The sequence below is a fragment of the Moschus berezovskii genome, chromosome 20 (genome assembly GCF_049115385.1).
Source record: "Moschus berezovskii isolate FMDL1 chromosome 20, NW_MosBer_1.0, whole genome shotgun sequence".
Taxonomy (NCBI): Eukaryota; Metazoa; Chordata; class Mammalia; order Artiodactyla; family Moschidae; genus Moschus; species Moschus berezovskii.
In genome coordinates, this window is record NC_142479.1 from 49,932,708 (window position 1) to 49,953,514 (window position 20,807).

General features: G+C 55.6%; 3 protein-coding genes across 4 annotated transcripts; all 3 read left to right on the forward strand.

Annotated features, from left to right (window-relative positions):
• Positions 1-348: 348 nt before the first annotated feature.
• On the forward strand, positions 349-4,053 carry HOXB9 (homeobox B9). Its single transcript, XM_055407635.2, has 2 exons — positions 349-957; positions 3,584-4,053. The coding sequence occupies exons 1-2, from the start codon at positions 441-443 to the stop codon at positions 3,817-3,819; spliced, it is 753 nt and encodes a 250-aa protein (XP_055263610.1). The 5' UTR covers positions 349-440; the 3' UTR covers positions 3,820-4,053.
• Positions 4,054-11,957: 7,904 nt separating this feature from the next.
• On the forward strand, positions 11,958-14,344 carry HOXB8 (homeobox B8). The gene is made up of 2 exons (XM_055407637.2): positions 11,958-12,411; positions 13,188-14,344. The coding sequence occupies exons 1-2, from the start codon at positions 11,988-11,990 to the stop codon at positions 13,490-13,492; spliced, it is 729 nt and encodes a 242-aa protein (XP_055263612.1). The 5' UTR covers positions 11,958-11,987; the 3' UTR covers positions 13,493-14,344.
• A 720-nt stretch (positions 14,345-15,064) lies between these two features.
• On the forward strand, positions 15,065-18,742 carry HOXB7 (homeobox B7). 2 transcript variants are annotated; one of them, XM_055407639.2, is made up of 2 exons: positions 15,065-16,269; positions 17,915-18,045. In XM_055407639.2, the coding sequence occupies exons 1-2, from the start codon at positions 15,763-15,765 to the stop codon at positions 17,999-18,001; spliced, it is 594 nt and encodes a 197-aa protein (XP_055263614.1). In that variant the 5' UTR covers positions 15,065-15,762; the 3' UTR covers positions 18,002-18,045. The 2 variants fall into 2 exon arrangements, with proteins under 2 accessions (XP_055263614.1, XP_055263613.1); XM_055407638.2 differs by having other exon boundaries at positions 15,083-16,162; positions 17,915-18,742.
• Positions 18,743-20,807: the final 2,065 nt, after the last annotated feature.

Sequence of the window (20,807 nt, forward strand, 5' to 3'; positions counted from 1 at the left end):
CTGCCCCCCTTCCTGCAAAAGAGGGGGGGTGGGGGGCGGGCGGCCGGCAGCTTGGGCTGAGGTTACGTGGCCGCCGGAGCCCTGACGTGATAGCACATTGCATCAGCATAAAACAATCCATCCTCGATATGGAATGCGGTGCGGACGTATGACAGCGAGAGCGCAGCCCCCTCGCCCGATTGATTTATGTCCGAGCTGACGCTTTATCAGGCAGTCGGAAAAACTTTGACCAATCATTTTGCAAGGAGCGCTGAGCCGGGCTGCTCCACTGTACTTTGTTGGCTGAGAAGTTGAGCAGGGGGTGGGGGTGGGAGGGTGGGGGGCTGGGGGGGGGTCGCGTCCGAAAGCCCTCACACCGGTCCGGGTGCCACCTCTCCCTGCTTGAGCGCCGCGCGCGAGCGTTTCCCTTCCCCCTGCGAGCGCCCGGATAATGTCTGAGAATGTCCATTTCTGGGACGCTTAGCAGCTATTATGTCGACTCGATCATAAGTCACGAGAGTGAGGACGCGCCTCCAGCCAAGTTTCCTTCCGGCCAGTACGCGAGCCCCCGGCAGCCGGGCCACGCGGAGCACCTGGAGTTCCCCTCGTGCAGCTTCCAGCCCAAAGCGCCGGTGTTCGGCGCATCCTGGGCGCCGCTGAGCCCGCACGCGTCCGGAAGCCTGCCGTCCGTCTACCACCCCTACATCCAGCCCCAGGGCGTCCCGCCGGCCGAGAGCAGGTACCTCCGCACCTGGCTGGAGCCGGCGCCGCGCGGCGAAGCTGCTCCGGGGCAGGGCCAGGCGGCTGTGAAGGCGGAGCCGTTGCTGGGCGCGCCTGGGGAGCTGCTCAAGCAGGGTACGCCCGAGTACAGTTTGGAAACTTCGGCGGGCAGGGAGGCCGTCCTGTCTAATCAAAGACCCGGCTACGGGGACAATAAAATTTGCGAAGGAAGCGAGGACAAAGAGAGGCCGGATCAAAGTAAGTTATAAAAAGTGAGGAAATACCCAGGCCGAAGGCCAGGCGAGGGGGAGGGGAGGGGAGAGGCAATAAACTGCGGACCATGTGAAGGGAAACCGCGGCGATGGCCAGAGAGCGAGCGAGGGCGGAGGGAAGACGGAGGAAGGAAGGGAGGCAGCTGGGCGCCCCGGAAAGGGAGGCTGAGGCCGCCGGAGGCGCGCCGCCCCACTCCGTCAAGTCCAGTGGGAACCCGGGGCTCAGGGACCAGCTCGCCGCTCTCTCGGCCTCCCTTCCCCCACGCCCCCGGAGGCCCGGGCCAAAAGCCCGGGAAGAGGCCGACCACCGCCGGCTGGGAGAGGAGCTGGCGGGGCCGGGGAGGCAGCCGGCGAGGCCGAGAGCCCGCGCGGGCCAGGGCGGGAGCGCGCCGGGAAGCCGGGCCCTGCACGGCTGGCAGGGCTCCCCGCGCCACGCGCACACCGTAAAAGCCGGCCAAGGGGAAGTGGGAGGGGGCTCATTAGGATTTTATTTGCGATGCAACAGCTTGGCGGAGGATTGTTCCTAGCAGATCTCGCTCAGTAGCCGTTCAGGGTCCGCAGCCGGCGCCGGGAGGGGCGGGGGAAGCCCAGGTCCCAGAGACTGAGCCCCCTCTCGGGATGCGCCGGCCCCTCCCCAGGAGCCTTCCCTCCGGTCGCCCCCTCCCGTCCTTTGGCATCCTCGCCGGGGTTGCCGCTTCCTTTCCTGCGGTTCCCGCTGCTCTCCGCAGGGCTCCCTAGCCCCAGCCGGAGCTGTCCGCCTCGCGGGGAGTCGAGGAATCGCTTCCGAACTTCAGGGCCGACCCGCAGCTTGGAGACAGATCCCGAAAGGACCCTGGGGAGAGAAAGGGTGGGGGGAAGAGAGGCTTGCGGAGAGGCGGAGAACTTTATCCTCGGAAGGTAGTTTCTCACCGTCTCCCACCCCTCCAAATGCACCCCCTCCAGGAACCCCAGTCTGACTAATTTCCAGGAGGTGCTGCTCCCTAAGGGGATCAGAAAGAGTCTCGGATTTTTCGTTTTTTTAAGGTTGAGAAGGGCAAGTTGGGTGGAGCTCTTAGGCCCCGAACAATAACCTGCAGGCTGATGGGGACAAGTCCTCACCCCTTACTCTTTTTCAAGAGTGAGGGTCAGATTTTTTAAAATCTCTGCTTGCCCTGCCGGATTTCCCACCAATAGAGTGGCCCACGGGTCCTTTGGGGGTGTGTTACCTGCTGGAGGGAAGAGAATTGTCCTACTCCCTCAGGTCACCCCTTCCAACCTGCCAGGTGGGATCACAAGAGCTGACATTTGGGTAACATACGGTTCTTCCCAAAGCCTCACTGCTCACACCCAAGCAGACCCCCCCACCCCAGGCCCCCAAACTCTGCCTGGAAAGTCCATTATTGCAAGGCAGCAGTTTGGCTAGGATCAATTATTAACAGTTTTTTTTTCCCCTCTTTCATATTTAATGTGACTGCGGGTCCCATCCCAGGCAATCACATTAAGGAAATAGCACTGCAAATTGGTAAGACAGGGTACTTAGTGGAGGATGAACTAGATTATTATTACTTTTAAAAAAATATTCAGTGCTTTTCATTTGGGGTGAAGGAATCTAGCTTCTGCTTTATTTGGCAACTTTCCTAAGCTCAGGGGTAAGGAGAAGAGAAGCCTGTATATATTTTTGTTTCCTGTTTATCCCCCAGTTCCCCTCAATCACCCCTTTCTCTGTTCCCTTTCACCGGGTGGAGCCAGTTGGATTTAGGTGTGCTGTGATGGGCTTCTGTTACCCCCACATGATCCATGGCTCCCCACCTTGGGATTGGAGCAATCTTGCTTCCCAATTTCCCTGAACTTGCTTTAACCAAACTGCGAGATGAGCAGGAGCGGAAACGGAGACTATTGCAACCATAACTTATCTGTGAGCCCCCAGCGCTCTCTTGTCCACAGGCTGGAGGTGATAAATGGTTGTAATTGGGTTGCATGTGAATTGGAGTGTGCTGAATGTTTGCGTCTCTAAATGCAAACCATATTTGTGGTGTGTGGTGTTGGGGGGTGTGTGTGGCGAGATATCACATAGACACATATGCCTGCTGCCATGTGGCCAAGAGACCCAAGCTTGTGATCAAGACAGGAGGGTGCACTCAACTGGACTGGAGGGCCAGGAAGTCCCTCGTTTGGCTGAGCAGAAGCCACTCTCTTCTCCCCCAGCTCAGTCTTTCTCTTACCTCTCAGACTGAGAGCCAGTACTCTTTACTCAGCCAGCCACCTCTAGTTAGTCTTGTAGAGCTGGTGGGGGAGGGGGCTTTAGCCAGGCTGGGCTCTGACCTGAATCCTAACCAGTCCTGACCCAAGCCGAGAAAGAGACTGCGAGAGGACGTGGGACAGGCAAAACTTTGGAAGTTGTGGGATGCCTGGCACAGGTCTGGCTCTATCCTGTCCAAAAATCTCTCACCTGGAGGTATCTATAGCAACTCCTGGCCCATCTCTGAGACCCTTTCTGGGAGCTGAAGGCCCAGGTGGTCCTTTCTCGAATGCAAAATGGGGAGTAGAGACCAAAGGGGCACCCCCTTGGAAGGAGAACACAGGGGTCCTTCACCCCCTTTCTTTCTTTGATTCTATCGCTGCTTCTCTTTCAGCCAACCCCTCCGCCAACTGGTTGCACGCTCGCTCTTCCCGGAAAAAGCGCTGTCCCTACACCAAATACCAGACGCTGGAGCTAGAGAAGGAGTTTCTGTTCAATATGTACCTCACCAGGGACCGTAGGCACGAAGTGGCCAGACTCCTCAATCTGAGTGAGAGACAAGTCAAAATCTGGTTTCAGAACCGGCGGATGAAAATGAAGAAAATGAATAAGGAACAGGGCAAAGAGTAAAGATTCCCCTAGCCCACCCCACCCCTTCTTCATCTCACACTTATTTATAAGTGATGGCTGAAGAGCCAGTGCTGTCTGGGATGTATTCAAGTGAATGGGGAAGGGGATCTTTCTCTTCAAAGTCCTTTTCTGTATCTAGAGGCTCTCTCCTTTCCTTTGCCCTCACCTGTCCTTCTCTTCTCCCTGGGTCTCAGGAGGAGTTTGTTTTTTTTTTTTTTTTATTGATTTAGAAGGTAGATGTAGTTGATTCCTAAGGTGATGGGCCACAAGGAAAGACAACCCCTAGTAGAGTCCCTAGTAACCCTCCTAATTTTTCTGGGCAACCCCAGTTCCTCACTTCTAACCTGCCTGCTCCTTCCCACTTACCTATCCCAAAGTCACCCGGGGACACTCCAACTGCACACAGTCCAACAGATGCCCGCCTGCATAAAGCCTGGAGCCCACAGTAACAATGGGAAAAGCCCACAGTCAACACTCAAAGTGACACCTCAAGTGCCACCACACCCCACATATGGCAGAATAGCCCCTAGACCATCAGAAAAGTCCAGGGTCTACCCCTAATGCAATACACACCAAGAAGATGTCTCGAGACACATTCCTGAATGAGGCGCTGCAGTTCAAGGGGCCCAGCATCACAACACCACCCCCACAGAATCCTTAACTGTCCCCAGGCCTGGACTCAAGGCCAAATGGGATAAACTCAGTTCCCCAGCTGGTGGGCTAGAAAGGGCAAGGAAAGGCAGTGGTGGTCTTATGAGAGTCTCTTAGGTTTTATGAAAGTAGTCCACATACACACGTTTTGCTGCAGGAAATGTTTAATTCTGCATGTTGTTTTCCTATCCTTCCAACAAAAGGAGGTCAGATCGTGGGTCATAAGCCTTGACAATGTCATCCTCCCGTTCATCTGTGCCCTGCTTGACAGAGACTGTGGCTTCTCTTGCTTGACACCGGCCCTGCTGCATTCTTCTGCATCCTCCCCAGCTCTGAAATCAACTCTGTTCGGCCAGTCCACCTTGCACCAGCGAGTCAAGTCGCTCCTGTAGAAACCCGCCCCCCTCCACCCTCCATCCTCTACTAGCTCTACTCCTCCTTAGGCGGGAAAGCAGGTCAGGAGAACCCGATGGAGAATTTATTGTGCATCGATTCCTGGGCTCCTCTCCAGAGCAAGTCGTGGAGGACAGGGAGGAGCAAAAACTCTGGGCTCGCGGAGCTTGACTTATTCCTCCAGTCCGACCCCTGCGGAGGAGCCTCAGGCTTGGCAGCTGCCGCTTCAGCGCAGAAGCGCTGAGACCCGCCTGGATGGCGACCTGCGAGCGCACGCTTCTGGGGAGCAGTCCCGCTTGCTAAGGAAAGAGGCCGAAATCGCACCTAAGCATTAGACTAGGGCTTATTCTCTGCTTCCTTTCTTCCCCCTGCTTCCCCACCTTTCCAACCCCCCCGCAATTCATAGACTCTGGCTCCCGCTTCTCCCGACCCTTCAAGGGGACATTCCAGTAGAACTTTTTTTGCTTCGTCAGTGGCAGTCGTGAAATTGTGCTGTGTTTTGTGATTTCTTTGGGGGTGATTGTCTCGCCTGTTTTCAGTTGTCGCTTACAAGGGAGGGTTGTGGGTGGGAGTGGGGAGGGTGAGGGGCTTAGAGCTCTGATTGTTTTGGAAGAAAAAAAAACAAGAAAAAGAACAAAAAATATATATCACTCTAGACAATAAGCCTCTCGCGTGTCATTCTGTGTTGGCTCTCCTCACCTGACCAGAAGTAGAGGTGCTAGTTCCAAGAGGGTGGCTTGGGAAAAAAGAGAAAGTCCTGTGTCCAAGAGATTTCTCCTTAGACCTTGTAGGGTGGGCTTCCTGCAGGAGCTGAGAGCTGGTCTGGACCCAGGACCTCTGCTTAAACTGAGAAGAACCTTCCGACAGGAGGGCTGGGAGACTGGAGGGGAAGAAAAGGAAAGATTAGAGATGGGGTCTGGGTCTGCAGGGAGCAATGAGACCTTCCTCTTAAGTTATGCTGGAGACTTCCCCACCACCTGCAGAGCCAGAGGAAAGGCAAGGTTGCCCTGCTATGCCTGGAAGCAGTCCTCTCTCAGCTGGCTGAGAAAGGCACCTTGATTTGGCCACCAAAATGTCACGCAAGTGAAGAGAGCAGTAACTTCTTTCTGCTATTCCCTGCAGCAGAGGGACAGGATGCAAATAGAGGCCTCCACAAGGCCAGGCTGTCCTTTCTTCCACCCCTCAAAGAGAATGGACCCCAGGTTTTCAATCCCCACCTGGAGTCTGAGGCTCCAATCTGAGCCTGGGGTAGCAGCCTTGGTGTAATGCGGGTGGAGTTCGGTGGGAGTGGGGGCATGGGGAGGCAGCTCCTACAGGCTGGGAGAGACGGTTGTGTGTCGAACAGAAATGGTTGAGGCTGGGCGGGGGGGTGGGAATCCCTTCCCCAATCGGACCCCAAAACTAAATTCGGTTTCAAAAGGCACCTTCTGTCCCTCTCAGACTGCGGCGTCCACCACCAGAGCCTCAGATGAGGAGCGCTGTTGTCAGCCGCCAGGCGGTTCTCTTCCAGGCGCTGAGATTCCGCTTCTGCCGGGCTGGCTCTTGGGCGCCGGACTCCTGCCGGAGCCTCCCACCGGACCCACCCAGCAGCGCTGCAGTCCGCGGAGACCCTGAGGTTGGGATAGAGGTGGGGAGAAAGCCTGGCCCTTGTGAAAGCGGCCTGGAAGCGAAAGGGCCAGGCCTACCCCTCTCCAGCGAACGCAAGATCGGAGAGACAGCCGGAGGCAGGAGAATGCGAAGCTCCTGGTACGCCGGGGCCCCAACCCGCCTCCTCCTCCGAGGGTTCCAGTCGGTATATCAAGTGAATCTGCCTTTAGAGCTTGCGTAGACTAGGCTCCCTCCCCATCCTGGGCTCCCAGGAGCCAGCCTGAGCTGAGACGGAGCTGAGAAGGCCAGATTCCGCCAAAAGGAAACGCAAAAAGAGAGGCAGGAACTGAACGGAGTGCTGCTGGGTAGGGGGCCGAGGGCGCCCCGGGAAGCCTCCGGCGGCGGCGTCTGGGTCCCCAGCCCCGGGTGGCTTCTTTAAAGACAAACAAAGGCGAAGATGCAGAGGCTCGGAAGCCGGAGATGGGGAAATCTGCTGTAATAAAAGAGAGATTCGGAGAGGGGGACCGGGAGAGTGCGAGCCAGAGAGAAGCCGGGAGAGGAATTCAATGCCGTGTGCGCAGCAATAAAAGAATATGACCGCTATAAAAGTTTATAGCGTATAAATTTCTGAAGGTTAAGAAACTAAACAGCAGCAAAGCAAACAGTGAGGGGAAACTTTCCGGAGCTGAGAGCCACAGCTGGGCCTGAGCTCCGGGCCTGGCGGGCGAATGAATGGGTGGGCCTGGCTCGGCCGCCCCCACCCACACCCGCCCGGAGCGCGGGGCGCGGGGGTTCCGGGGGGCCCCGGGGGCAAAGAGGGGCGAGGAGGGAGGGGCGAGGGAAGAGCACTTTGTTGTCACAAACGCTTCACAGAACGCAATTGAGACTCTAGTCTTTGTTCTTCGTGAGCGCCCCCCCCATCGGGCGTCATAAAGAGAAGCCCCCTGCACACGCGCGCGGGCACACACACACACACACACACGCAGGTCCGGCGGGGCCAGACGTCTGGGCGCGAGCAGCCTCTTGATCCTTTTACAGTCTTGTCCCACCCTCTCGGGCCTCCTCTCCCCCACAGAAAGCCCAATTGTTTTCCCTCAGAATTTGAAACAATCGTGTTGGGTTTGAAAAGTATTGGGCTCCCCTTTTTAGGGGCCGTACAGGGTGCACTGCTCGGCCGTCTCCGCCCGAAATTAAGGGCTTGAGATGAGGGTGAGAGAGAGAAAAGCTGACTTATTTTTCCCTTCCCATCCTCTCTCTCTTTTTTAAATCTTTAACTTAACTGCACAATTTCATGAACCATTTCCTGATTTCCGACGCCTTCCCCTTCTCCCGCTCTCGTTTTCCTCCCCTTTTAGGCTAATATTGAAAGTTTCTCGGGGTTGGTGCGGTGGCTGGCTCTCGGAGAGGCAGGAGGGAGCGGTGGCGGCGGCGCCTTTCCTCAACACGACCGCTAGATGGCATCCTTGCTCCACGTGAAAATCCCCGGTGCGGCGGCTTCGGGCGCCCGCGGCTGCACCTCGCACCTCGGTCGGCCCTGAAACCTATGAATTGAGCGCTACCAAAAGTCACGAATTATTTCCCCAGAATAAAAATAGGGTTCATTATGGCCGTTTCCCCCATTTTATAGATTTCAGATATAGTGATGTTGATTGACCTCCTCTCCTCAAATGATCATTTTTTTTTGGATTTCCCCCAGAAGGAGTGCTCAGGGCTTCTCACCCAGTTTCTATGTGAGAACAAACGAATGGGACAACAAATGCACGAAAACGGGGAATAATAGTAATTATAGGACCAGTGGATCCAAATAAAAGAGGATTGGTTCATAAAAATGAGATTTTCCGGGATGGGGGCGAGAAGAATGCCTGCGGATGCGGGTGAGCAGGTCAGGTGAGAGGGCGAGCGGGCAGAAGCGGGTCGGATGGAAAGGAAGCCGCCCCAGGCTGCTGCAAGATCGGCGGGAGAGGGAACCGGGTGAGCCAGGCCGGGCTGGGGATAGGGGCACTATGTGGGGAACGGATCCGTGGCTTTGGCGGGGATTCGGAGATGCCCAGAGTCGGCGGTGCGGCTCGGCAAGAACCGAGGCTCCAGAGCCTTTGTATGTGGCCAGGGCTGGGCGGGGCAGCGCCGGGCGACCCAGGCTGGGGCAGGGGCCCCCCCAGGACGGCGAGGTGCGAAAGGCTCGTGTATTTCCTGAGTAGTTCTGGGCCAAGTTGGGCGCCAGAAAGGAATGCGTTTTCTGCATGGCTGTGGGGACAGGCGCAGTGCAGGAAGCAGGGGCTCGGTTCTCCCCGCGACCCGTGGTTTCCAGGTGAGAGCTCCGGCTCCGTGCGCCCTGGCCCCGGCCCCAGGCAGACCTGGAGAGCACCGGTCCCTTCTCAAGTTAGCAGCTGGAGGCCTGGACTCCAGGAGTTTTTCGTTCGGTGACCCGCGCGCTGTCAGCCCCTGCCCATAGCCCCTTAGATCCCAAATCTCCCATTTCCTCCCCACCCGGCCCGGCCCAATCCTTGCTCCCCATTTCGGACAAACCTGCCCAAGAAACAGATGCCCCCCTTCTCCTTAAAATTAGCCACTCTGCAGCTTCGCCTCTCCTCCCCCTGGACCCGGTGCGAAGCGGAAAGCGGAGTTTCTCAACTTGAGTTTCTCTAATAAATCTGCGCCCCGTTGGGTGTTTATAAATTATCTCCTCGCTCTTTCTTGTTTTTTCTTATAATAGAAACATTTTCCTTCCATCAGGAATTTCTGGCACGGTGTAGGGATGATTTAGAACAAGCCATTGAATTTCTACCTCACCGGTGAGTCCTCAAATCATGACCATAAAATCCCCTGCACTTGATAAAAATGTTCGCTTCGGCAACAACTTAACTCTGCCTCCCGCTGCCTCACCACCCCATCAGCCTGGCGCTAAACATTCAAGACCCTGGTTTGCTCCTCTCCTTTTCTTCTTTCTCTCTTTCCCTATCAGCCCCTCTCTAGTCTTCAGATTCGCTTTTGAAGGATCAAATGGCCCCACTGGTACCTTCCCCTTAGAAGAGGTAATAGATTTCATTTTTACAAAGGGGGAGATGAGTGGAACCCCTAAAACACCCCTCCAAAAGCAAGCCACTCTCTCATGAATAAACAATAGACTGAATGTATTTGTAAAGCCTCCACCTTTGTTGCTAGAAAATGTCTTTCTCTCTGTCTCCCTTCCTTCCTTCTTTCCTTTCCTGGGTCAAGGAGCCTCTTCAGGAAGCCACTGGTTCGGATCCTCAGTTTGGGGCCTTCTAAAGCTTGGCCACCACTGTCACTAGGCCCAGTAGGCCGGCAAAGGCAACTGGCAAGACAGGGTAGCATCCAGACAGCTGGGTTCTGCACTCTGTGTTGCAGAGCCTAGGTCCTTAGGTCTGGAGGGAGAGCCAGGTTTAAGTAGAGGCGCCCAAGGGGAAAGGAGAGAACATGGGGGACTCTGGCCTTGCTGTATCCAAATCCCTCCACCCCAAGGTCAGGTGAGGCAGTGACAGTGGCTGAAAGGACAGTGAAGGCTAAAAGGTGCCCCTCCCCATACACCCTGTGCAGTCACTGCCCAGGGCAGAGGAAGGAAGGCACAGGACAGCGGACACCAAGGCCAGAAACCAGGACGGCAGCCTCAGTTGCTCTTCCCTCCCTCTGATGTGCTGATGGGCCTGGTGGTGCCCTCTCACCTAGCGGTGATGTGGAAGGTGTAGTGAACCGGCCTGAGAAGGCTGGGAGCCAGTCGAGCTTGGTTACTGGGTCCCAAGGCCTGGGTGCAGGACTAGGGCAGCCCAGCTGGTGTCATCCTGCGGGTGGCATCAGGCCCCTCTCCCATCACACAGAGTTGGTCTGCTAAAGGCTTGCTTACTGGGCCCCAGTGCCTTCTAGAGACCCCTTCCTCATTCTAGCACCCCCTTCCCAGGCCACCCAAGGCTGTGTTAAACTGCAGAATGAGTTGCAGGGTGAGCTTTGTTCAGGATTTCTCCACTGCCCATTAACCAGAAAGTTTCAGCTCTTCCTCCAGATGCCTCCTCAAGCCTCCTGGATCCCTTCTCCAAAGAAAAACCTTGTTTGTTTAATGGAGGAAAGTTGGTGAGTGGCCTGGGTGGGGCAGAGAGGGCTACTTTGGGGGCTCCAGAGAGGGAGTGGGGGCAGGTGCTCCCACAGCTGAAGGAGGCGGAAAATCTCAGAAAAGTCACCGTTTGCGCCGAAAAAAAAAACCTCATAATCATTCTCATTTCGGCTTTGTCACCCCCACCGTGCTGCAGTCGGGCGGCGGGGGCGATCGAAGCTGCAGTTTTATAGCTGTAGAGGAAAGAACTCGTAAAATGCTAACAGCTTTTATGCGCCGCGGCATAAACAACAACAGACTCGGCTTTATTGCGTTTTATAGTTTGTTAAAGAGTTTACAGCCGTTTTTTGGGGGCCGGTTACCCAGCCAATTCCCTCCACACGATAGTTAAACCTTTATCAATAATAAGGAAATTGATCATTAAAGCTTTAAATATGACTACCTCGTTTGTTTGAAAATATGTTTAGGAGAGGAAGCTGTATGATTTGATAACTTGTATTAAAATACCAATTACATTTATAGGACCTTTTAAAACTCGGCGCAATTAAACCGTGTTCTTTTACATTTTTCCGAAGCGACCCTGACATTTAAAAAGACTCCAACTGCCTCGTTAAAATCGCGAAATTAACAGCGTGCCTACGCCTGGCGCGTTGTGTCTGTGTGTGCGTGTTTTTTTCCGTGACTCCCCCACATCAGTCTTTGGGGGTGGTCTGCGAAGGTATTTGATTTGTTGTGAGGCAAGAGATATCTCATTAATGTAGGTAGTTAAACAGATTTAATCCGTATTCATTCTCTCTCCCCCCTCTCCTCCCCCCCTCTCTCCCCCTCTCCCCCTCTCTCTCTCCCTGGGTGTTTTTTTTTTTTTCCTTCCCCTCCTTTTTTTTTCCGCTCTCTCCTCACTCCCTGGCGCTCTCTGCTCGCTCTCTCGCTCGCTCGCTCTCTCTCGCTCTCACCCTCGCTCTGCGTTCTGTCCGGGAGGAGTACGGAGAAGCCAATAGGATGCGGGGTCTCTAATGGATGCAAATGATCATGAAAAGACAGTGCAAAATATGAAACAACTCATTTGCAGGGAAGTAAATCACCGAAAACTGTTTATGAACTGGCATCCCTTCTTCGAAATGTAAAGCGAGGACCTCTTTAAGTGGCGGTATATTTTTGTGTGGGGGGTGGGGGGTGGGGGGAGGGCGAGCGAGCCGCGGCTGCCATGCAAGCTTAGACTTTTGGAGGCTTCGCTGTCCTTTTCTATTCCTGGAAATCACAAAAAGTGTGGTGGCTTCGAGATCTTCTTCGCCTTTTCTTTCTTTTCTTTCCCCCACCTCCTCCCTTCCCGTCTCCTTTCCTGGCGAGGGTGACTAGGAGCCGGCGAATCCGCGTTTTTTTCTCTCTCTCTCCCTCCCTTTCCCCCTCCCCACCCCCTCCCCAACAGCCCCCAACTACAGCCGCCGCCGCCGCCGCCGCCTCAAAATTCAATAAAATGAGCTCTTATTTCGTCAACTCACTGTTCTCCAAATACAAAACCGGGGAGTCCCTGCGCCCCAATTATTATGACTGCGGCTTCGCCCAGGACCTGGGCGGCCGACCCACCGTGGTGTACGGTCCCAGCAGCGGCGGTAGCTTCCAGCACCCGTCGCAAATCCAGGAGTTCTACCACGGGCCGTCTTCGCTGTCCACGGCTCCCTACCAGCAGAACCCGTGCGCTGTGGCGTGCCACGGGGACCCGGGCAACTTCTACGGCTACGACCCGCTGCAGCGGCAGAGCCTGTTCGGTGCGCAGGATCCAGACCTGGTGCAGTACGCCGACTGCAAGCTCGCCGCCGCCAGCGGCCTGGGAGAGGAGGCCGAGGGGTCCGAGCAGAGCCCGTCGCCCACACAGCTCTTCCCCTGGATGCGCCCGCAAGGTGAGCTCGCGTCGGGGGCCGGCGGGGGGCGGGGGAGGAAGGGAGACCCGGGGCCCAGGACGGGCAGGGGGCCGGGCAGCGGTGTCCCCAGCTCCTGGAAGACGTGCTCGCTCCGATTCAGATAGCCTCCCCCTTCTTTCCTTCCTTCCTCCCTTTCCTTCCTTTTCTTCTTTTTGTTTCCCTTGAAGGAGGTCGCTAAGCGACATTTCCTGAATCCATAAACCCCTCACCCTGCCTGACTTTTCTTCTTCCCCTCCTTTTTTCCCCTTTTACTGTTTTATGGGGGGTAGTGGAGAAAGGGTGGTGGGAGTGGGGGCGCTCAACTTTTGCACTTCTCAATTGCTTTATAGTTTAATTACCCTGAAGAAACTTTTCTTCTGGGGCAGAGGCTCTGGGGGCTTTTCAAGGTGGGTCCATTCGTCCCCATCCCGGCTTTTTTTATTCTTATTTTTCCCCCTCCTTCACATCCTTCCTTCTAAAGTTTATGGCACTTTTAATAGATTCAACCACCCCCGCCCAACTCTCTGGAGCTGGTTACCAGGGGAGGGGGGACCCCTTTCTGGCTCCCTTAGATTCAGTGGTGTCTGATCCCCCTCACCCCCCCTCCACTGACCGCGGCCTCCCAGCGCCCCCGCCCCTGCGCGGGGTAGAAGGTCCCCTGCCCTTATTATTCTGGTCTCCTAGGCTGGTTCACGAATCTTCCAACCTTCTCCGTCTCTGCCCCCTCCCCCACCCTCCCCTCCCCTCTGTCTCGCCCTTTCCCCTATTCCCAGCAGCCGCCGGACGCAGGCGAGGCCGACAGACCTACAGCCGCTACCAGACCCTGGAGCTGGAGAAGGAGTTCCTATTTAATCCCTATCTGACTCGCAAGCGGCGGATCGAGGTATCGCATGCGCTGGGACTGACAGAGAGACAGGTCAAAATTTGGTTCCAGAACCGGAGGATGAAGTGGAAAAAAGAGAACAACAAAGACAAGTTCCCCAGCAGCAAATGCGAGCAGGAGGAGCTGGAGAAACAGAAGCTGGAGCGGGCCCCGGAGGCGGCGGACGAGGGCGACGCGCAGAAGGGCGACAAGAAGTAGGCTCCAGCTGGGACTGCCAGGGCCGCGGCCGCCCTGCGGCCGCTGGTCCCCCGACCGCGCCACCGTCGCCCGCCCCCGCCCGAGAGAGCTCTGGCCCCGCGAGCGGGGCCCGGAGCCTGGCCTCCCACCGCAGCGTCCCCGCCGCGCCAGTCCCCGCTAGTGGTAGTATCTCGTAATAGCTTCTGTGTGTGAGCTACCGTGGATCTCCTTCCCTTCTCTTGGGGGCCTGGGGGAAAGAAAAGGATTTTAAGCATGGACTCCCTCGCCCTGCGAGGGTGAGCGGCTGCGGCCTGGCTGAGCACCCCCCCCACGCCCCCGCCCCGTGTAAAAAGCCTCCTTGTGCAATGGTCTTTTTTTTCCTTTGAACGTGCTTCTTTGTAATGACCGAGGTACCGATTTCTGCTAAGTTCTCCCAACAACATGAAACTGCCTATTCACGCCGTAATTCTTTCTGTCTCCCTCCCTCTCTTTTCTCTCTCTTTCTCTCTCTCTCTCTCGCCTCGTCCTCATTTCCCCTCCCACCCCTCCTCCCCGCTGTCCTTCCTAGCTCGCTGGCTTTCTCTCTGGCTTCTCTCTTTTCCTCCACCCCCCCGCCGCCCCCGCCCGCCGCTTTGGTTTGACAATTTCGTCTTAAGTGTTTCTCAAAAGAGGTTACTTTAGTTAGCATGCGCGCTGTGGGCAATTGTTAAAAGTGTTCTTAGGTTTACTGTGAAGAGAATGTATCCTGTATCCGTGAATTGCTTTATTGGGGGGAGGGAGGGCTAATTATATATTTTGTTGTTCCTCTATACTTTGTTCTGTTGTCTGCGCCTGAAAAGGGCGGAAGAGTTACAATAAAGTTTACAAGCGAGAACCCGAGACTGGCCCGACCCGCGCTCCTCATTTGCTCCCTGCGCCTTGCAGATTTGCTGGGGGAGCCGGTCTGTCGGCTCTAGCGCCCGCCAGGCCCGGCCGCGCAGGGGAGGGGGCGGAGGCTGGAGGCAGGTGGTGCAGTCCCTTGGCCCAGGGGCGCAGGGGGTGAGGGAGGCGGCTGCGCGCGATTGGAGGAGAGAGAAACGAGGGAGGGGAGCCGAGAGAAACCCCCTCCCTTCGCGTTCCGAGGCTACGGGCCCCGGAGACCCTAGCGCCCAGGCCACGCTGGAGAGATGCGCCTGGGCTGTTGACTTTATCCCACCCCAACCCCCGCACCTCCCCCTTTGTTTTTGCGTGTTCTTTCGTGTGTGTGTGCGCGCGCGCGCAGGGGTAGAGGTGCAGTACCGAGCTGCTAAACTGGCTTATATTTTTATTTTTCTCGTATTCTGGTGGGGGGGAGGAGAAGGGAGATGCTCTTCCCTGCCTCTCCCTTTCTGGGACTTGGCTACCTTTGCCCAGCGCCGAGGTGGTGGCTCGCCGCCTTCCTTCCTTTTCTCGCTCTGCTTCTCCAGCAGCCACGCTTGACTGAGGCATCCGCCTCCCAGAACCAGAGCTGCATACCGGGCCACCCTCCTCCCTTCCTTTCTCTTCCCACCCACCCCACCTTCTTCCTTTTTTTATTTTCAACCTTTTTTTTTTATTTTTTAAAGCCATCAGAAACTGCAGCATCCAACGCCCCCCGGGCTGGATCCTGCACCGCTGGGAGCACCCACGAAACCTCGCTGCATCCCTGACCGTTCTGTCTGGGCCGCACACAGAGAAAGCGTGAGGCCAGGCTCACCTCGCGCCTCACCTCAGGAGAAACGGACCAAGTCTGGACAAGTTTCCCCAAAGGGCCAGCCAGGCTGAATGGTTCCAGATTAATGAAGACCTGGCCTGCCCGTCCCCACCCACCGGTTGTGTGCAATCCCTACGTTTGTTTCTGGCTGGGTAACGGGCTGGGGAGGATGGGGGGGGGGTGTTGGGTGACAACTCGGATCCCTCTCAGGTTATTTGTTTTCCCTTCCACTCAATCCCTTCCTCCCCCAAATCTCGCCTGCAAGCTGCCTCCAGCCCACGGGGGTCGACAGCGGCCCTGGAGCCCCCCAGCCCCAATCCACAGGGCCTGGTTTCCCCATTCATTATTGATCATATTTTATAAATCCGACGCCACACAATTTTTTCCACATTACCGGGAGCCGTGGGGAGGCTGCTCGGCCATTGGCTGAGGGGACGTCACGTGGGCGGGGTCACGTGGTCCAGAGAGGAAAAAGGGGGTCCTTTTTGGTGTAAATCTGGACTCTAATTCTGTAATATATCAAGGAATCTCGTAAAACCGACACTAAAACGTCCCTGCCTACAAATCATCCGGCCAAATTATGAGTTCATTGTATTATGCGAATGCTTTATTTTCTAAATATCCTGCCGCAAGTTCGGTTTTCGCTACCGGAGCCTTCCCCGAACAAACTTCTTGTGCGTTTGCTTCCAACCCCCAGCGCCCGGGCTATGGAGCCGGTTCGGGCGCTTCCTTCGCCGCCTCGATGCAGGGCTTGTACCCCGGCGGGGGGGGCATGGCGGGCCAGAGCGCAGCCGGCGTCTACGCGGCCGGCTACGGGCTCGAGCCGAGTTCCTTCAACATGCACTGCGCGCCCTTTGAGCAGAACCTCTCCGGGGTGTGTCCCGGCGATTCTGCCAAGGCGACGGGCGCCAAGGAGCAGAGGGACTCGGACTTGGCGGCCGAGAGTAACTTCCGGATCTACCCCTGGATGCGAAGCTCAGGTAACGCCGCGCACCGAGCCGTCCCGAGCCGCAGTGGCCCGGGCACATATCCCGGAAGGCGCCCCCTTCCCGGCCAACCGCCCTTCTTCGCGTCCAGAGTGCTCCTGGTAGGAGATCGGCCCTGGGGACGCGGCCCCCCCTGAGCCGCGACACGGCGCGCCGCCCCCCTCCCATTTTTGCTTGGTGCTCTCAGGCTCGCTCTGCTTCCCTGGCGGATCCCTCTTCGCCGACGCCGCGGCGCTCTGAGCCCCCAGCCCACCCCCCACCCTTCCTCCCAGCCTTTTAGCTTTAAATATTTATCAGCCGCGCCGGCACGGGCTGGAGACGAGGCCGTTTGTCTTGCGGAGGAAGGCTGGGGTTTGCAGAGAATAGCCATTAGGGTCTCCCCCCTCCCTTTTCCCTTCCCCCGCCGGGGATCTCATCTCTGGGTGTGTCCCCTCAGCCCCAGCTTGGATGAGGTCTGGGGGAGGGGGCTGTAGCTCCGAGCAGTTCTCCCCTCCCCCTTTCCTCCCAGCCAACCCGCTCCCCCATTATTCCCTTCTGGACAATTAGAGGTGGGCTCTAGAGGCACGGCGGGAGGAGGGGGTGTGAGAGGAGATGAGGATTCAGTCAGGGACCCAGAGGCAGGTGGAGAGATGGGGACTGAGGCCAATAGAGAGAGGCTTCTGACTCCCCAGTGAACTTGGGGAGGGGGAGGCAGGAGAACTAGAGAAAGGAGCAGAGGCCTCATGGGGAGGCCAGCTGACTTCCTCAGGTGCCCTTCCTAGCACCCCTGGAGAACTGGCCAACAAGTTTTCAAGTGTCCTTCCAGAAGGACGGATGTCCTCTTGGGGGAGAAACAAGGACTCCAAGAAGTCAAATCAAGAGTTAGAGAGTGCAGGCCACTGAGGCAGCTGCTGCAGAAACCCCAAGAGACCAGAGGCTCTGTGGGGGTCTCCTGACAAGCCTGTCCCAGACAGCTTCTTTGTGTTGCCCTGGACTCGGAGGCCTCTCTCAAGATCCAGGAAACCCAAGATACATGGTCAGAGGCTCCCAGTCCAGCCAGCGTTGAGGGCCAAGAGAAGCCCAGCTCTTATTCCATCAGTATTAGTGGTCACAGTCCCCATTACCTGCTCCATAATTCAACTGCCTTTCCAGCTTAATTTATTAAAGCCCCAATTTTTCTGCTCATAAACATTTCAGCTTGGCTTTTATCTGACTTGAAATTAGGCCCCCAACCCCTCCTCCCCCTGTCTCCTTCCTAGGAGGGCTGGCACCAGCACCTCCCCCAGCACAACCTCCCTCCTGCCTCCTCAGGGTTTGGGACCTAACCTGGGAAGCTCTCCCCTGCCCTTCTGCCCCCACCAGCCAGGTACTGAGTGTTCCACCCCAAAGCAGGCTGCTGTCTCTCCTCTCCCCCTGTGCCTTCCCAGAGGCCCAAGGATTGCTTTGGAGGGCTGAGTTGTCTGGGCAGGTGGGCAGGCAGGACGGTCTGAACCTCAGCCACTCATTGGAAAATAGTCAGCAGAGGGCAACTGCTCTCAGACCAGCTCCACTGCGCCAAGGAAATCTGCAAATTCTCATCTCCTCCTCATTCCATAACAGGATGGGGGAGGGGGTAGGCTGGACCTGTAAGGCGGTTTGTCTCCTTTTCTTTTTGCGAAAAGCCCTCAGGCCAGGCCTAGAGTCGCACTCCAGGGTCACTTGCATGGTTTTTGTTGTCATGGCTTATTCTGCACGCACTGACTTTTCTCCCGTAAATACTCTGCGCAGGGACCGACCGCAAGCGCGGCCGCCAGACCTACACCCGCTATCAAACCCTGGAGCTGGAGAAGGAGTTTCACTATAATCGCTACCTGACCCGGCGGCGGCGCATCGAGATCGCGCACGCGCTCTGCCTCACAGAAAGACAGATCAAGATCTGGTTCCAGAACCGCCGCATGAAGTGGAAGAAAGAGAACAAGACCTCAGGCCCCGGGGCCGCCAGCCAGGACAAGGCCGAGGTGGAGGAGGATGAGGAGGAGTGAGGGACAGAGAAAGGGCAGAAGAAGAGAGAAGAGAGAGGGAGAAGCGCAGCTCTGGGAACTGAACCAGGAAACTCGAGTCAAATAGAGAGGAAAAAAAGCAAAAAACAAAACTATTTAAGTGGAAAGCAGCCGAACTTTTTTTAAGGAGAGAAGGTGAAATTTTGGTTTCTTAATACTGAAAAAAATACTACCTATAGGAAAGTCCGTCAGGTTTGTTTTGTACAATATGGAAAGGACATCATCTACCTGTTCTGTAGCTTTCTGGAATTTGCCTCCCCCTTTTTTTTATGTCGTTAATTGTAAGGTCTTTGGTAAAATCTTGTTGTTTTGTAAGGCCCCTCTTTGATGCTGTCTTTGTGGTCTGTGGGTCTGGACTGTGTGTGGTTCCCTGCCTTCCTGAGCCCCCTGCCTTCCCAGTAGTGGCACTGAAGGGGCCTTAGGGAGCCCCAAGGACCCACCAACTAGCTCGTGTCCCCTCTGTGCAACTGGTCTGCCCGCTGCTCCTTGCTCCTGCCAGCCCTGTGATCCTCTTTCCATTCTATGTATATCTGAAAGATGGAGAAATAAAAGAAATTAAAAATAAACATATGTACTATTTTCTGTCTCTCTAAGGTTGGGAGTGGGTGAGAGATACTCATGCATACCGGTGCCCAACTTCTGCTGTGGCTCATTTCTTAATGTGCTGGTATCTGCTCTTTTTTTCCTTGTGTCCCTTGCTCTGGCCAGATACCACACATATGCAGTCCCTTTACTTTATTTTTTACACACATTGACACACAAACGCACACAATCACACCTAGTTACAGGCTGACTTTGCACATAAATATATACCTTGTCATACAGAGTCACAAACACCCATATTCATTATGTTCACAAATAAATATACAAGCATTCGCACATCCCAAACCCTTTCCAGAACACATGTATTCACATTCACTCACACAAGTAAACCTACATTCACACTCACTCACAGACACATTTATACATACCAGGGTAACACTCACACATTGTCTTATAAACACACAGACTCACATTTGCCCCCAAGTGAACATGTCCTTGAGTCCACATGCTCAGTCACACACATTCACAAAACCAAGCCAAACCAAACCCCAGAGTTCCACAGACCCTTCCTCATACAAGCCTTCACACCAGGCTGTGGCTCGGTACCGCCACGGGCACAAACATACAGAGCTGAAATCCAAAGTGCTAGGCCCCAAGCTAAGGAAGAGCAGAAGGAAAGGGAAGGTGACCACCCAAATCCACTCCTTCTCCGGCCGGTGGGTGGGTGGGCAGGCGGCATTGGGCACAGGCCAGGCGGGCGAGCAGAAACCTCCCGGGCCCCCCAGGCAGGCCCTCAACCTCGAGATGCTCCCGGCTTTCCGCTCAGCCCGCAAATATTTTCCGCAAGAGCTATTCGGTTATTTTATTTCAATTTATTTTACTTTCATTTAATTTACCTCATTCTAAATTGATCCATCGACCCAAGTAAAACTTAAAATTGGGGGAGAAAAACATGAGCCCAGGAGCGAGAGGCTGAGAGTGCGAGTTACCCGGCTGCTGTGGCCGCATCCCGGCCGCTCTGAGCCTGGTCGCCCGGCCGCCGGGCCTCCCGGGCTCCGCCGGCTGCCTCCGCGCTTTTCTGCCCACTGTCCGCGCTGCCGGCAACCTGGAAATCTTCTCCGGGGTACAGAGAAAGGGAAAAAGAAAAACATTTTGCGAGGGAGGTTATTTCCTTTCCTGAATTTGGGCGCTGGCAGCTCAATTCAAAATACCGGCGTATATCAAGGGACCTGGGAAACCCGGGGTGAATTTTGCTTGTTTGGCTCCAAAACATCCCCTTGATTGAGAGAGAAATACCGGACGACGCCGTCTAGACTTTCGGAGCTGATTTTTAGTATTTATTCGATTATAAATCCTGGCTTATTTAAATTTAAAAAACAGGTATCGGCACTGAAAGGGGAAGAGGATTGGAGGGAAGCATGGTTAAGGAGAATCTGTTTATTCTAAATTTGTAAGTAAAAGGATCCTAAGCCTGCATTAAGGACCGCAGACCACCCCCTCGCCCTGCAGGGAGCATGGGGAGTTGTCCTTGGGAACCTGGGCAAGTGCACATTTGGGCGAGAGAGCCAAGCGTCTGGGTCTGGCTTTGCTCTCCTCCAATTCCTGCGGTGCAGAGGCAATCATTCCGTGGCTAGAGTGTCTGCCTTGGCCTCCATTAGGGCCACTTTACTTGGGACAAAAGATAGGCCCTAGGGGATCTACGGCCCCCACACCCGCAGTGCTACAAACCCTCACAGGTGGGGTCCTGCCATTTATAGGGCTGGGAGTGAGGGGGGCATTCAGAGGGAGAAAGGGGGCTTTGACGCTTTCATTTTGCCCTGAGGCTAGTGGCAGCTCTGGACATTGGCTGTTGCTCCCAACTCACCCCCAAATTGCCTTAGAAAAGACCCTGTGTGGAGGTTTTGGGGTGAATTTTTACTAGAAAAGAAGGACAGAGCTCCAGTGAGAATAGGGAGGTTCCAAAAAGAACCCCCTTCCCAGATGGATGCTTGTGCCTCCTCTATCTGATTCCCCACACCCCGAATCTCACACCTTCTCAGATTGGGGTTTCCCCAAAAATCGAGAAGGAGAAGAAAAGA